Here is a 17,277-nt window from a genome sequence, read left to right on the forward strand (position 1 = left end):
TTGCTTATATTAAGTAATTGTTGTATCAATATTTGTTTTTATATATACCCATCAGCCACTTTATTAGGTACACCTTTTCAACTGCTCGTTAATGCAAATATCTAAGCAGCCAGTCAGATGGCAGCAACTCAGTGCATTTAGGCATGTATTGTCTGGGCAAAAATGCCTTATGGATGGCAAAGGCCAATAGATAATGGCCTGACTGGTTTGAGCTGATAGCAGAAGAAGAACTGAGTGCTGCTCCTGGTAACTGAGGCTACAGTTCAAAGGCTCACCAAAACTGGACATTAAAAGACTGGAAAAACATTGCCTGGTCTCATGAGTCTCGATTTGTGCTGTAACATTCAGATGATAGGGTTAGAATTTGGCGTAAACAACATGAAAGCGTGGATCAATCCCGCCTTGCATGAACAGCTAAGGTTGGTGTCATGTAAGGGAGCGGAGCCAAAGACCCAAATGCTAGAGACTGAGGGCAGGGCTGCAGAAAAAGTGTACTTTATTCTTGGACTGACGAGAACACACAAAAACTAGACAAGTACTGGCGAAACTAGACAAGAACTGACAAAGACTGAGCAAACTAAACACATTTCAACAAAAGATCCAACTATGAGTAAACAGAAAACCAAGCCTTAAATACGAACAGAACAAATTAGGGAATGGGGAACAGGTGACCAGACACAAGTTTAGGCTTGGAGTGATTGGCTGGGCAGGGCTAATGATAAAGATGCAGGGCAGGTGTGAACGCGGGGGAAAAACAATAAGGGCAAGGCAGAGCTAACAAAGCTGATGCAAGGCAGGTGTGGCGAGAACAATAGGCTGGGGAGGAGTGTTGGAACACAGAAGGGAAAGTGAAAAAAAAAAGAAAACCCAGAAAACACGTATACAACCTATATATAAACATGTAAAACCAAAAAGACCAACCAAAAGTGAACCACGAGAGGAACAAAATTGAGACCATGACAGCTGGTGGTGTAATGGTCTCAGCACACTTTTGGGCCCCTTAATACCAATTGAACATCATTAAAACGCCACAGCCTACCAGAGTATTGCTGTTGACCATTTCAACCCCTTTATGAGCACAGTCTGCTCTACTTCCAGTATAACACCCCATGTCACAAAGCTCAAATGATCTCAAACCGGGTTCTTGAACATGACAATGAGTTCATTGTACTCAAATGGCTTCAACAGTCGCCAGATTTCAATCCAGTAGAGCACCTTTGGGATGTGGTGGAACGAGAGAGTCGTATCGTGGACGCGCGGCCGACAAATCCGCAGCAACTGTTTGATGCCGTCATGTCAATATGGACCAAAATCTCAGAGGAATGTTTCCAGCACCTTGTGGAATCTACGTGAAGAAGAACTGAGGTAGTTTGAAGCAAATGGGGTCCATCCGGATACTAGAAAGGTGTTCCTTATAAAGTGCCCAATTAGTATAATTATTAAATAATATACACTTTTTAAATCCAGTCAAATGAACTAATTTTGAACATTGGACGGTTATCTCACAGAGCTGTTGGGGTTCATCAGACCAGAAAGGTTGGAAACCTGTTTTAGAGCCATTGACTCATCTGAAGAAAGTGCGGAACAATGCAAGGAGTTCAGTTTAGTGTTTATTAGCTAATTGTTGTCAGGAAGTAAGACGTTGCAAGGTTGCGGGCTGGGCGGGGGGATAGCGTGACTGTCTTCCATATGCTTAGTAGGGTGTGTGTATATGTGCATGATAATGTGCTCGCATATGCACATGCGTGTCTGTGAGATACCCTCAAGGATTCCCCTCATTGTCATTGGGGGATATGGGGAGAGGAGATGCGGACATTGTTGTGTCTATGTATGCATTGGTGCATCTGCCTATGTGAATGTGTATTAGCGTGTGTGTGTGTGTGTGTGTGTGTGTGTGTGTGTGTGTGTGTGTGTGTGTGAGTGTGTGTGTGAGAGAGACACAGAGAGTGGGTGTGACCAATTAGGGCAAATGGTGTGCGGAGCAGCAAAGAGTGGGGTATGAACGGTCACGCAACCTTGCATGGTATAGGATTATAGGTCTCGGTCTACACACGCACACACAGACACACACACGCACATACATACACACACACTCTGGCCTTCACAGATACAGCTGTCAACAAGCATCAAACACTTTGCTTACACTACAGTTGCCCTAAGCGATCACTACTCTATCTTGATTGGATGTGCTCTTTTCATTGTTTTTCACCCCTTTTCCTGAGCTTACTTCTCTTTTCTCACCTCTAGTTTTTCCGTCTCACTCCACCTTTCTCGCTCTTTGTCATTCGCACCCTTAACCCTGCCCCGCACAGGACAAGTGTCAAACAGATGGCGTGATGGCAGCTCGCGTGCATCCTGACGAATATTAAACATTTAAAGTCAACCTCGTTCATCCCCCCTCCTCTCATTGTCACATCATCAATCATGAAACCGCAGTGAGACAAAAGCAAACTACTCCTCTGGCGAAGAGAGAGATACTACACACTGTTTCACATGAGATAGTTGTTCCTCACTTACGAAGAGAACTGTGCGTGTGTGTGTGTGTGTGTGTGTGTGTGTGTGTAAGTGAGACATGATTGCATATGTAATTCATGCTATAGAGCTTGATTCCTGTAAAGCTGCAAAAAACACTCACTTCTCCTTTGTTCTCACTCTGTACACTTAGTGGTTTGTTGTTGTCTGGTTAGTAAAACGAAAAGTACTCATGCAGTTACAAATAAATAAAGATTCCTTCAGAGAAAGTCTATGTTCTTTTAAAGAATGTTTTCAGCCTGAGCTACAGTATGAAACTCTATAACACAGTCAGTGTTCATGGACTATTATCAATCAGGATGAGTTATGAATATAATTTAGCTTTTACTGGTCCTCCCGTACTGTATTTTTCCTACTCCTTACCAACTGCCAAAGAATGAATCTCATTAATTTTATGGAAGTTAACCCTGCCGTGGCGCAACCAGCCCTGCAGTATTGTATGCAAACTCTGCATGCAAGAAAAAAAACCATGGAAATTCCTTGTGAAGGGAGGGGAAAAAAATTGAATGCAGTGTTTCCCTTTCAGGACTGGAACTGGAGGAGGAAGTAAGATTTCAACTTGTACTTGTTTTAAGGAAAGAGGAAGAGACAGCTTCATCTGTACAACTGTCAAAGTCTGTTTGCGTTTACAAAACCTCAATCCTGACACGCATATGGCCATTGAATTTATTTCAGCTAAATACTCTTTAACAAAAGAATAAGCATGGTGTACAGGAAGTGTAGATATAAATGGAGAAACACCAGCTTTAAAGACATCAATCATGTAACCGTAGTCAGTTTTGTTTACAGTAATAATCACAGTTCATTTAACAATGATATGTTGATACACAGTGAACACATTGAGTGAGGCTGTTATTATTGTGTTCTTATTACATTTGATTACACAATAACACCGTTTTCGAAAACTAAAATTTAAACACTTCATTGGATAAACTAAACTATTTAGCTAAATAGTTTTTTTTAAACCAAAATTCAGTCTATAATTTATATTTTTGAAGTTTTAGGCATTGTATTATTATTGTTTTATATGTTAAAGAATATAATCATAAAATTAATCAAACATGCCAATCCTTTCAAAAAAGTAATACCACCAAATAAATTAGATAGAGATAGAGAGACTGCAATAAATAGAGATTAGACAGAGGCATTAGGATCGCTGTAGAGTGGGATGGGCTTGTTCCCTTAAACCGGAGCATAGGTATAAAGTTATTTCTCATTTCAAGAACATTTTACTTCTGCTGAGCTCTGATGTCCTGGCAAAGGTCATAGTTCCAGCTACTATATATGGCTGTAAACAATAGATGAGGGAGCCAAACTTGACTACACATGAATAATACCATCATTTCTTACTGTGCCAATAACATATGCATATGTCATTGTCTTTATCTGCAGCTGCACACAATTACTTTCTGTCCCAGGGTGTCGTATGACCTGCATGAACAGCTATTCTGTGCTGTAAATTCAAATATGTCTCTATTTCATAGTTTGCATGTCCGTGTATTGTAATCTTTAGTTGCCCGCTGTTTGAAACACTGCATGGGCTGACTTGACTACTATAACCACCACAGTAAGGGTGGGTTGATTATTTACTGGTCACAGACCTGGAAGGAGTGAAAAGAGCAATAACTCATATTTAAGTGACTTATTTCTACTAGAGTCTCTTTTAAGAGCAACTCTCAGATGATCATATAATTGATAATATAAAGGAAGATGGATTGACTTTAAATTTGCCATGTTGTACATACTTTTAAAAAATCCTTACATATCCTCAGTGGTCTGCAAAAACATATGCATACGTTAATTGAATTGTTATAAATCTAAATTATAATAAAATAATGATAAAATTACACCAATCTAATCTATTTATAATGTGTGTATGTATATAATGTATGAATATAAATATATAAATGGGGATGAAATAATATGATGGTGACTTAAATGGAAACAAAATTCATATAATTTAGATGCTTAGAAAGTGAATGTTAAATAAAAACCAATGCTGGATTTATTCTTTTTGTTTGTTAAATATAGATAATAAAATAAAAAGTGCATTTGATTAAATGCTCAATTAAATGCAAATAGTAGGAAAGGCTAAAACTAGTCTATTCTTAATGATACTGGATCAGCTTATGTATTATTCATCATGACCAGTGATGTTTTGTACAAGCAGACAGAAAACAGATGTGCTGTCATATAGGGTCTACACTCAAAAACACCTCTGGAGCTCTCTTACATTCAAGTCAAAAGAAGTTTGACAAAAAGATTTTATTCTTAAGTTTGTGAGCAAGAGTAAAAGTGATAGATTTCTACTTTGATCTCTCACTTGAGTCCAAAACTGTACTTCTAGCAGTACGAGCCCTCATTCTCTCTATCACAATGCAACTTTTATATATCCAAACTGTCATCTTGAAATTGCCCTAGGAACACCAGATAAAAAAGACCTGTCATTTTACCAGTGAATGTTCAGGAACTATTAAAAAAACCTGATGTGCCAAGTGAATACAATTAACTGCCTAGCAGGATCGTTATCCAGCTCTACGGGGGATCCAGAGGACCAGGATTCAACCACATGCTTTTAGGTACCATCTCCTTCTCCGCCTGTCCCCTGCCTCTTTTCTCAACCAGCTACCTCTCTGCGGACGCCAACATTCCCCTGGTTCAAGCTCTTGTCCCAGACAGTGGTGAGAGACGGTGTTAAGTTTCATAGATCGTGTGAAGGAGCTGTCATGCCAGCTTTACAGCACATTAATCATACAGGCAATGTGGCTAGAGATACACTGTATCCTGTTCTGCTGAGTATTTATTATTAATAGAGACACAAATCTGAAGGATGAGACCGCATTTGGTAGATGTGAAAAATTCAGAGGCTGCTAAAGAGACAGGAGCGTTAACTGAACAACTGAATTTAGCCACTTTTCATTATGGAAACCACTGTGTCAGTAGAATGATGATGGAACATTAATTTAGTGACTTGGTTTATCTAATATATTTACTGCTATGACAAAGTCCTTTGAATATAATACTAAGCTTATTTTAGAAAAATAAAACATCAGCTTTGTTCAGGCTGCTTTCACAAAGCAATACATTACATGCTGCTATTTGCTTTCACTCATTTATTGTACATTTTAAATGATTCATAGAAACGTCAGCTGTTCGATGTTCATATTCTAAGTAACAGGTATTCACCTGTCTGGAAATACCTGTAATCTGTTGTGGTTCATTTGTGATGGATGTTGATGCTGGCAGTCATTTCTTATCTGTCTAATGGCAAGAGACACAACACAGATTTTCCATATAAAGAAAAGTCTTTTAATAGTTAAGTCCCATTTGCAAAAACACGTAGAAACATTGGAAGACACTGCATATGTACATGTGTTTGCTACCTTGCAGCTACCTCCTCCATGAGACAAGTTTGACAGTCTTTTTTTTAAACAATTATCAAAAAAAGATAGCAAGAGAAAAAAAAAGCCATATTTATTTACCTTAGTGAAACAAAAGCCTTCAAAACTGTAGTTTTTAAATTATACACTTTTGCTTCTTACAATAAATACGAATTATCCAACATGTATTGAAATGAACACACAACAAAGAGAAAAAGAAAAAAATCAAAACAGTGACACCAATATACAGTTGTGCGTGTCAACTCAAATGACCTGTCTGGGTAGGCTGAACTTCAACTGAACTACTCCCAGTAGTGCAATTTCGAAACTACTGTACTACAGTAGCTTCACAGAACTGAGACTCCGACATTGAATCAATTTGGTGCTTTAATTCATTTGTGCAAAAATACTGATCGTGAAGACGATGTCTGATGTTTTTCCGACTGAAAGGACAACATGAAAAGCGTATATTCATTTCAAAGCAAATGTGTCATTTCTGCAGCGAGACCGGCTGCATGGAGCTGAAATGTGGATCTTGCCATAAACACTAATGCAAACTGTACAACATTAGCTTTGACATAAAATGACATAAATTAATATTATTTGTACTTTCAACAGGAGTTTCATGACTCAAGGTGATTAAATTATTGTGCGCATTAAAATTAAAATCGAACCTCATTAACAAGAGAGTGCCTTATTTTCCTTCAACTCAATCTAACACTTCTGTCTTGTCCAAACAAACCTTTAACTGATAACGGATCTACTCATTTAACCCCGTGAAGAACGGCTCTCTGAGTTCATCTTAGCTCCTGCAATTTAAAGACCGATTCTGCTGTGACTTGAGTGGTGTTGTTCTCACCTTTCACGCCAATTCAATTCTGTTAAATGTTCATTCTGACTTGCTTTTAAATCGTTATTTTCATCCTTATTCTTAACTAGGGTGTTTCTTTACCCGACAGTTGAATAAACAAATGTGGTGAATATATTACATAGCACCTTTGGCCATACCAATAGTTTTACATGTTTTTGATCTATTAACTCCAAATTGCATATACATAATATTACTGTCAAGAGGATTTTGCGATAGAATCATTTCTTTGTGGTGCGTTCAAGGATGCTCTGGCACCCAAAGATAGTCTACTAAAAAGCATTGATAAATTGTGCTGTTGGAAAATCAAATTCAGAGCATGAACGCCAAGCAAATACGGACGTTGTGAAAATTATCATTTGAATTGGCCTTAAAAATGCTTTTCAGCAGCTGCTCAGTGTTACATATCAGAATGTCCTTGAATGTTTGCCAATCAGACTGGTTGCAAATTTAGTATCTTCTGACAGTTATTAACATTTTTTACAGCAATGGATTACAAGTACGTTTCGAGTCTCTACAAGCTGATTTAACATAATGCTAGAATGCGTTAATGGAAACCGGTAGCTTCCATTCACAGATGCTGGAGGCAGTAATGAAAAAGGTAGTTAAAGCGCTAAAACATGCAAAACCACCAGTCAGGTCCTTTAAATCTTCAAGACAGATTATTGTTTAAATTGTTATCACTGATTCCTACTAAGCCTGTTTTTATAACCAATGGTCTCCCTTGAATAAGTCCAGGTGGTAGGTGTACGTTATCTTCTATGGACTCTCTCTCTCTCTCTTTTTCTTCTTTTTTTTTTTTTTAACAGCAAAATCTTTGTTCCTCCCACTAAAGCCAGGTGTGCACAACACATACAACAAAACAAAACTGTGTTCCTAGACATTATTTGTCTCATTGTCACTAAATCCAAAAGTGCTTGGAACCAACTACAAAATGTATTCCTTACAAACAAAATCATCAAAGTATTATTTTTGATTGTCACAACACTAATACTAGAACCTGAGCCTCGTTTGTGACCTCTTCGTCAAATTGAAGAAGTACTTTAAATGTTGACATCCTGGGAATCCTCGATATGAAGACTGTCCTATCGTAATGCTGGTGCATGTTTATGAAAACGATAATAATACAAAGTACTATAATGCACACTGATTGTTGTGTATGTGTGTATGTATGATGGGGGGCAGGTGATAATCTATGGTGTGGGTAATGCACCAAATTCACTCTTACGGCATATAGATGTAAGGACTGGATTTATGGGGCCCTGTACTCATCGCACACGGCATAACGTTCCTTGGACCGACCATCATTGACTGACTCATGTCGTGACCGGTCTCAGGCCACGGTGGGGAGTCCATGGGCTCCCGCTTGATTGAATGGATCAGGCCGTGACCTTTGAACTCATAGGTGCCGTGCTTGTTGTAGTCCTGGTGCATATAGGCCTTGTGAGGCTCTTGTGGGTAGACGTGCGTGTCCATGAGGTTGACAGTTTGGTTGCTGCATAGAGAGTCTGAGTGAGAGAGTCTCTGAGGACTGAACTGGCTGTTGTTGGTGTTATTGCCCAAGTCTTTGTCACACTTTAACAGACGTCCGCCGTTGTGTCCACCGTTGTTGACTGCATAGTTCTGATAGTTGCCGTTGTTGTACGGTGGGCTGATGCCTGCTTTCCCCCGCTGGCAGGGCGAGTACTGCGGATCATAATATTCGGGCTCTGATTTGAGCTGGAGGCCAGTGCTCTGGTCGTATACCCCATTACCATAGCGACGGTCCATGGCATCTGGGTCACGGCAACCCCAGGGTCGCCCGTAGGCATCACAGCCGTTCTCTGAGTCCGAGTCATGCTCCACCTTGATGGATGGCATCTCGGACATCAGATGACCGTCGTAGCATTCGCCGTAGCCGTTCTCGCTCTTCACCAGGTCCACGCAGTAAGCATCTGGATCCGATGGAATCTGGAGGCTACCGTAGAGCTTAGAGACAAACACCTCACCATTTCTGCCGCTGTGGCAGCTGGGGGAAAGGCGGTATGGTTTCCCATATTGCCCAGCCTTGTTCAGGCGGTTAGAGGGGATGTAGCCAACACCCTGGCCTGATCTGAGGGGGCCTGAGCTTGGCCTCATGGGCCAGCCACCACCAAGGCCTGGGCTGAGACCTTTATGGGGATCCATGGAGGACTTGCAGTAGTTGAGAGGCTCCTCCTGGTTGTAGTAACCATCAGGGCGGTACTTGAGGTTGTCTTTGGAGAGAGGGGTCCAGGGAGTGTGGTGACCTCGTTGTGTACCGCCAGTGATGGGGCAGGAGAGGAGGAGAGGGTCTGCAACATCACCCATTCCTCCACTCAGGGAGTGCCTCCGGAGGTGCTCCCCTCGCTCACTGTGAGGGAGAGGGAGGGCATGAAAAGTGGGAAAGGGGTGGGGAGGAGAATGGGATTACAGAAAAATAAGAATGAGATCATTAATTAAAAAACATATGACAGTCAAAGAAAGAAGAGGTGGTCTCCTAAAATATCACTGGTCCACCCAGATATCCATGGAACATCAACAAACTCAATGTTGTTTCTACTGATTGATGAATGACTCAAAGCACAAATATCTAGGTTTGGTTCATTTTAGTTCACCAGAGAATCATTCCAGAGGTGACTCATCTTTTCCGGGATTCATCTCATCCGTAAATTGAGAACAGAGTCAACATCCACAATGCAGAGATCAATGACAGCCAGCACTTCAAGTTTATAGAACAATGTAGAACAATGCAGTACTGTAGATCTCCATGTATTCTGAAAACACTGCAGTAGCTAAAGGCAAATGTGTTTCAGACTTTGGTTATTTTGAGTGACTGACACTTGGATTTATGACCTCTTCATTTGGGATAATTCAATTACCATTGAACTTGTTGTACTGTGACCAATCAATTGAGACTGCTAAATCATTGATTAAGGTGGATGTCATTAATAATATAGGGATGAACATAATTTAAACTCTTTGTTACACACACACACACACACACACACACACACACACACACACACACACACACACACACACACACACACACACACACACACACACACACACACACAAATACTGTGAACAATAAAATGAGTTAATCAATTGGCTTCTTTTATGCCAAAAAATGTTGGACATTCCAAATGTTTAATTAACTTTGTTAGTAATGAGAAAGCTGTCCTTGGCGTCTGCATTTAAGAAAAAGAACTGCTGTCTGAAGAACATTTTGAAAACTGCACAACCATATTTTTCTGCAATGTGACTGAACCTTTTGCTGAGGTAATCCACTTTAGCACGTTAATTATTTACAAATGCATTTTTGCTCTAATGGCATAATGTCCCCATTACGAAAAAAAGGCCATTTCATATTAAACGTCTCTATGCTTTCTCGACTGGATTGTTACTTTTTGTAATGATTAGAAAACATAATAACAGCAGCTGAGGCAATGAGGTAGAATCAGAGCTCTGGAAGTGAGTATGTTTAAATTACTGTATATTTTATAACTTTGTCTGTGCTCAATAAAATCAGCATCAAGGCTAAATTTATGGTAACAACTTTGTATCTATCAACAGCATTACATACTATTTTCAAGTATTGCCTATTGCAGTATATCAAAAGATGTACCTCATAGCTAACCTGTAGTACTTTTTCTACCAATTAGGTGCCCTGTATATTGTATAAAACAGTTTTCCCATGAAGTTTGAACCTCAATTCTTAACAAACTTCATGGTTTCCAATCCGACCAGTCAAACTGCAGTGAGCTAATAAGAAATTGGTATTTTTTAAAAGAAACTAACATCATCCTTGTTGCTCTGGATAATGTTGAACAAGGATGAATAGCACAGAGTGTGGTCGGGCTCTGCTTGTACTGACTAAAGCTCAACTCTTGGCCTCTCAGTCTCGCAAAGTTATTAATGATGCATGAAGCTCAGAGGGCCTTATCCAAACCGAGGCATGTATTTGCTCCTAATTGGCCACAGGTAAGGCGTCCAGCAAGCAGTTGGTTTGGTATCAGAGGCTGCTGGGTGTGAAAAGGGCTCATGTTTGTGTTGGTAACTGGGTCTCGGGGTAAACACTTGTGTTCTCATGAAGCTGTTGCTTGGTAATAAGGAAGTATCTCTACAATAACTTCGAAAAATCAATAAATAACAGATGAGGATTGATGGTGATGTAACTTTTCAACACTTTAATGCTGTTTTGAATGAGTTTCCTGTACTCTTGCCTTCTGGATTTTAGTCAAGGCAGTCAGCAAGAGTGTTTTTACACTTACTGTACATCCAATAGCAAAGTGAATATGTCATCCCTTATGAATTACGTGGGCTGACCAGTGACAATGTGCATCATAACTCCAAGCTTCAACAGATCTGGACGGATGATGCAGCGGCTGTGGCATTTCAAGTTTTGAAATTTTGACCTTTACTACTAGCTCCACCATCAGGCACATTGGTGTAGGTTTCCAGAGGCCATAACACAGTGCCAAAATGCATCAAGTCTCACGTTTCGTCAAATTGACCAGTGGCGTCCAAGACATCAAGTTTGTGTTAAAAGGCATGACCTTTAATTATAGCACCCCCATTAAGATAATCAGTGGATTTACACATGAACATAGTGTGAAGATACAGTATCCCTCCAACTTTAGTTAAGTTTGATGGATATTGCTCATGTATGAGGTTTCACTCCCTCTTACCCATGCTCTAGTGAAGAGATAACACCGCCTCCGCTGGCCTTGTTCTTTCCTCGCATTAACATGTTCTTCATTTTCATCTCAGTAATGGAGGGCAGTAGGAGGGGTACACCTATGCAGAACAGAGCCAACTGGGGAGGCATCAAAGCCCCAGAGCCTGACTTCTTTTTCTGCCCGTGAAGGAACTTCAACCGACCCTGGAACTGCATGGTCTGGGACAGAAGAGAAGATGAATTTACTGATTTGAACATCAGAATATACAATGGTCTTTAAAAGTCGGACCTGTGTCCTCTCCTAGGTGAAAATGTATGATTAATGCTTTTTTAAACACAAATGGGTTTCATGTCCCTCAAAAGTTAATATCTATTAGTTCTTTTGTGTGATAATCTTAAAACTGGTCTTCAGTTTGATTCCAGGTAACATTCGAAAGTGAAACCCTTTATTTCTTGATACATACTGTACCAAAGATACATTGTATTTTATGTAATGTTAATGAAAATAACTTTACTGTACTATACACATGATGACCACATCACACACATTAGTATTTAAACAAGACTAAGAGTCTATAGCCATGCTGGCAGCTCCTCAAAGCTTTGCTCAGGCACTGTTGTAAGCTAAATGCTAACATTTGCTAATTAGCACTAAACACAAAGTACAGCTGTAGATAACAGGAATGGGATTAGTTGGTGAGATCTTTCAGTCTGGACCAAAGATATGGTGGCTAAAACACTAGCAGCTACAACGCATTAAAGCAATTAATCTTAATCTTTTAATGGGGAGTGAAGTTCCTCTGGCCTTCTGAAAGAGGATCATACATAACATTACAATCATTGTGTCTTTGCTGCAATTATGTTGACTGATGAGGAACTTCATCTTACTAACATTCGCTCACTATTTGGCTATAAGTGCTTCCAGTACATGTCAGGAAATTGCCATCTAGAATTTCTGTTGTGTGGCCAGCGTCAGTGCAACCAGAGTGGACTTGGTGACAGTGAACTCTACTGACCCTGATGAAACGGTCCAAACCCTTAGTCTTGTTGCTCTCTCATCAGGCCTTTAGCTTTCCACTGCTATTTTCCAAACCACTCTAGTCACAGCCATGAGGGATGAACCAGACTGCTCTATCCAGGCACCCAATTACCTTATAATGCCCCGCAATACAACTATGAATAACTGTACACACTACGATTAAAAATGTAGTTTTACTGCAGTATGAGGGGTCATATTCATTTTATAAGCTTGCGAATGGGCAACACTTTCTCCGTGCTCATTTTTTATTGCATATTCTAAGTTTTTATGAAGTTACTGTTCGGTTTAGCTGGTTCAAACCACTCACCAAGAATCCAGAGGTGCTGTCCAAGAGGCATCGGACTCTGGCTATGAAACATCTGTTCAGAAAGCAGGAGAGGTCAGTGGGAACTCCCCCTGCCTCTGGAGCATGGAACAGGCTGTTCACGACAAAGTCCTCACCTGAAAATGAAAGATGAAGGTAAAGATTAATTAAAATTTGTGTAGCAGTTTGAATGGCAAACCTACAGAATGCTTCTCAGTCAGGACAAGTGGAAAAAGGTCTATTCAGTTATTTTGGAAGAGTAAAACTAGGTCATCTATTCTTACAGGATAGTTGAAAGCAATAAAATTAAATATTATATTAGTTTTCAAAAGATATTGTAATTATGTTAAGTAACCTAACTCATAGGTTGGCAAATTATAATACTGACAGACTGAACGAATGAAAGAAGGCAATGAAAATATATAACAAAGAAGGTCATCATATCTACAGATTGCTCAAGAGTATTGTTTCCTCCCTTCCCATTAAACTACCCACCAGCCCCTGCAGCAAGCTGGCTATCCTGGTGTGCCGACGTTCCCTGGTGCTGTGGAGGACACATGGCCCAGTGGAGCTGGCGTCTGAACTCCTGACGGTCGTCTATGTGGATGTAGTCAAACACATTCTGGTGCATCACATCAGTCTGTGGGGAAAATTGAGTACATTAAGGTTAGTTTGTTGAGACATTTCTAGTTTTATCATGCCATCTCCTGACAGTTATAAAGACACATGAGATTGCGTGTTAACACCATCATGGGATTGACTATGGGCCGGTATGTTTTGCTACTCAGTGCCATCAGTGCAGCTGGTAGCTGCAATTTGAAGAGGGGGGGAATTCCTGTCATTGCTGCTCAGATACACCCAGCCTGCCTCAGGATTCACAGGGAGCGTGCTAACTTCCCCCATCACACACACACACCCACACATAAGGGCCATACTGTACACACAAAGTCAATGGAAGTCGCAAAAACATACATGCACATTTACGCCTGCTCATAAGTACATGCAGGAGCATTTACCCACTACAGTAAGAGTCCAAGGGCAGCTGCAGGGCCATTGAGGGCAGCTGTGTTTGTCAAACATCGCGTGACACCGCTCCCGAACAGCAGTCCAGCCCAGCTTACCCTCCCCATCCATCCACACACACACACACACACTGAGTGAGTCGGGTTCCAGCCCACTCTCGTCATGCCTCTCTCTCTTTTCCAGCAATAGCTTTGCTTTCTGTCATTCCATGACAGATTCCTCACTAAAATGTTCAACCTTCTCCTCTTCCCTCTCTCCCTCCTCCCTGCTCTCTCTCCATAATTTCCACACTGGTGGCACGCGAGGGCTTTTGATCGCCTGCCTCTGAAAACACAATCTGTTCCCACCGTCTTCGGCAAGCGCTTCGTCCTGTGGTTTGGTTCCCTACCGGCAGTCAGGCAGACAGACGGATCGAGTGACTATTGTTTATGTTTCTCGTAAAAAACAGAGAGAGGAAAAGAAAAAGGAAAAAAATGGAGAATAAGTGATATTTTCGCTGACCTTCAAAGGCTAACTGCCCCAGTAACAAATGGGATCAAAGGCCAGCAGAGGTTTTCAACTCTTCTCCAGGGCTTTCTTGTGGTGCTACTTAGCAAAGCGTTCTCTTTCCTTTTTTTTCCTGTGGTATATTAAGGATAAGTGTCTCTCTGACTACAATTGTGGGGTCAGAATTACGTGACAAATTGTCAAGGCCTTAAGGGCAAACTGTACGACTTAAAAACAACTAATAGTTCCTTTGCAAGAGTTGAACATGTGGGAAAGACTAAAGGGATGTTGCAATGACAGTCTCTGAAATATAACATTAGAATCTGTGAGCACTTATATAAGATTTTCAGTTTTGGTGTACTTGCAAAGAAAGAATGTTCACTGTCAACTACACATTCATTTGTAGGTTTGTGCATGAGGAACAATATGTCTTTAAAGTCACGTGTACAGTAACATTGGCACTTAGTTCTGACAGCATTGACTAGTACAGAGACAACTACATAATTTGAATTTTCAAGTTGGCCTTATGCATTGAAACACAATGAATTTCTGTCTCTGGTGACGGTTAGGGTTAGCCTGTCAGTACCTTTTTTCTCTCTCTTAAGATTTCAGTTGTTTAAAATGATTGACATGTATTGACTTATCTTACATATGGGCCCTTCTCCCTGCAGAAAAACAACAAAATTGGCTTGGGCATGTCATGTCATCGACATGCAAAAAAGCACCTGTTGTTGTTGAAATGGTTTGAGTTTGTGAATTTGAATTTTAACAAGTGCACATCTTTTGTTTACGTTAATCATTTTACCCGATGGCATGATATCTGATAGTGTCTTTTTTTTCAAAAAGTTAATTTGTTTCTAGTTTGAATAAAAACAACAATATCTGTCCATTTTGTAATGTGATCAGCCAAAAGGCAGAGTGTTATTAAAATTGTTGACTGAGCTGCAAACACACAAGAATACACATATTTTATGCACCTTACAGTTTTAATTTCCTTTGTCTTTAAGTTCTGGGTCCTACAGTATGCTACCATGCACACACACGCACACACACACACACGCACACACGCAAACACGCACGCACGCACACACACACACACACACACACACACACACACACACACACACACACACACACACACACACACACTCACTCTGTGGCAAGATCTTTCTTGCCACTGTGGTTTGCATGTCGATTTCATGGCACTGGATTATTGCCCCCCGTCTGCTTGCAAGCCAAGAGGAAGCACTGTAGCAGAAAAATTTCTACCCCAAAGTGTCAGTGTGTGTATGTATGTGTGTGTGTCTGTGTGTGTATAAGCAGACATGAGGGCAAAGGAGGGATTTTAACAGTGAAAAGCACTTTATTCATGGTTTTTGAAGGAGAAGGATGATTTTAGCATCGCAGGACAGGCGAGGCCGTGTTGATATCATCCATAATTAATGACTGGCTGGGTATGGCCGCCGGAGAGGAAGGAAGCTAAACCGTTGGTGACTTATCAGTGCCTGCACACATATTGAGACACCCGCAGAGTATCTCTCGGGGTGAAACAGAGGTCTTCACCTTTCTGTGGCCTCTTAGCCATGAGTTAGTCGGTTCACTCTGCCCTCTAGATAGAGCTATCAGGCAGCAGAGAGACTTTATACTCTGGCTCCTTAGGCGTGGGATGAAATGAAAGGAATTGATGAAAAAGAACATAAAGGACTGACTGAGTGTGTAAAAGGGGGAATGATGAACTAGCAGAGTTAAAGCAGACATCAGATCCCTCTCTGACACTTGTTGAAGTGGAGATAAGAGACTTTTAAATAAGTGGATATTAAGTGTCTCTCACCCAAAAGATATAGGGAAACTATATAGTTAGTGGGAGTGTTAGATGAGAATATTGATATCAATCTAATGTTTTTATGTTAAATAAATACAGTAGCTGGAGACAGCTTAGCTTAGCATTAAGGTTGGAAACTAAGAGACAGAGCTAGACTGGCAATGTCCAAATGTAACAAAATCAGCCAACCGGCACCTGTAAAGCTCAATAATTTAGATTTTATATCAACAATGTCTCTGATAGTTGGAAACCAAGAAGTTACTGGTCACAGCCAAGAAAAAGTTACATATTACATAACCAACCCAACCAGAACCTGATTAATATTATCATTGTTTCAGCTAACAACCTACTTTCTTTTTCCAAGAACATAATGTGGTTTTGAAAGCTGACACTGACTACGATTCTGTCAGGCATTCAACACTGATGCTCTTCTATAAAACAAAATCCTTTTCCAATGATGCTGCTGTATTTATTATATGTTGCAGTTATTGTACAGGTGAACTATAACTGAAAGATTCAACCCACCTGATGAAATCCCAGGTAGTCCACAATGGTTGAGGAGGCATAGAAGACCATCCCATCATTGCTCACCACCAAGGCAAATCCTGTCAGAGACTACAAACACACACACACACAAAGAGAAAATAAATAATAATGACTCAGAGCAGCTCATGCAGCAAATAAACTCAAGTGTAACAAACACATTATTGGCAAACAAACATTTTATCTGTGCCATCTTTTCAAAGCTAAATTTAGAAGCCATTAGTCATACATTGTATGCACACAGCAGTGACACAGTTCAAGAGTCAAATGCTTTTATTTGCTACCTTACTGTGGCTACAGTCATTATTGTACAATTAAGTTTTAAGCCAGAGACAAAAGGCAGCCAGAATTTGACTCTAGCCAGCCTTTTTTATAGCAAAATGTTCAATTTATATCATTCTTTCCATAATTCTTCGAAACAGCAAATAACAGTAAAAATGGAACAAAAGATATAATAATACAAGGAATGAAAGACAGATGGTTACGGAAGTGAGCGGGCCAAATAAAACTTGCTGATTTCTAATGCAAAATATTGCTTTTTTAATATTTTTTTTTTATCTGGTAGAATTCAGATCAACAGTATTTTTTAAGCAATGCAT

General features: G+C 40.2%; 1 protein-coding gene across 1 annotated transcript in view; it reads right to left on the reverse strand.

The window, feature by feature from the left end:
* Positions 1-7,792: 7,792 nt before the first annotated feature.
* Positions 7,793-17,277, reverse strand: part of ahrra (aryl-hydrocarbon receptor repressor a) — a 64,022-nt gene continuing 54,537 nt past the window's right edge. Inside the window, exons 4-8 of the mRNA XM_062441682.1 lie at positions 16,661-16,750; positions 13,300-13,444; positions 12,808-12,941; positions 11,472-11,680; positions 7,793-9,151 (exon numbers count right to left, since the gene is read on the reverse strand). Coding sequence (XP_062297666.1) covers positions 8,005-9,151; positions 11,472-11,680; positions 12,808-12,941; positions 13,300-13,444; positions 16,661-16,750 — 1,725 coding nt within the window. The 3' untranslated portion in view covers positions 7,793-8,004. The remainder of the gene's footprint in view (positions 9,152-11,471; positions 11,681-12,807; positions 12,942-13,299; positions 13,445-16,660; positions 16,751-17,277) is intronic.

Source organism: Scomber scombrus, chromosome 20 (assembly GCF_963691925.1).
Source record: "Scomber scombrus chromosome 20, fScoSco1.1, whole genome shotgun sequence".
NCBI lineage: Eukaryota > Metazoa > Chordata > Actinopteri > Scombriformes > Scombridae > Scomber > Scomber scombrus.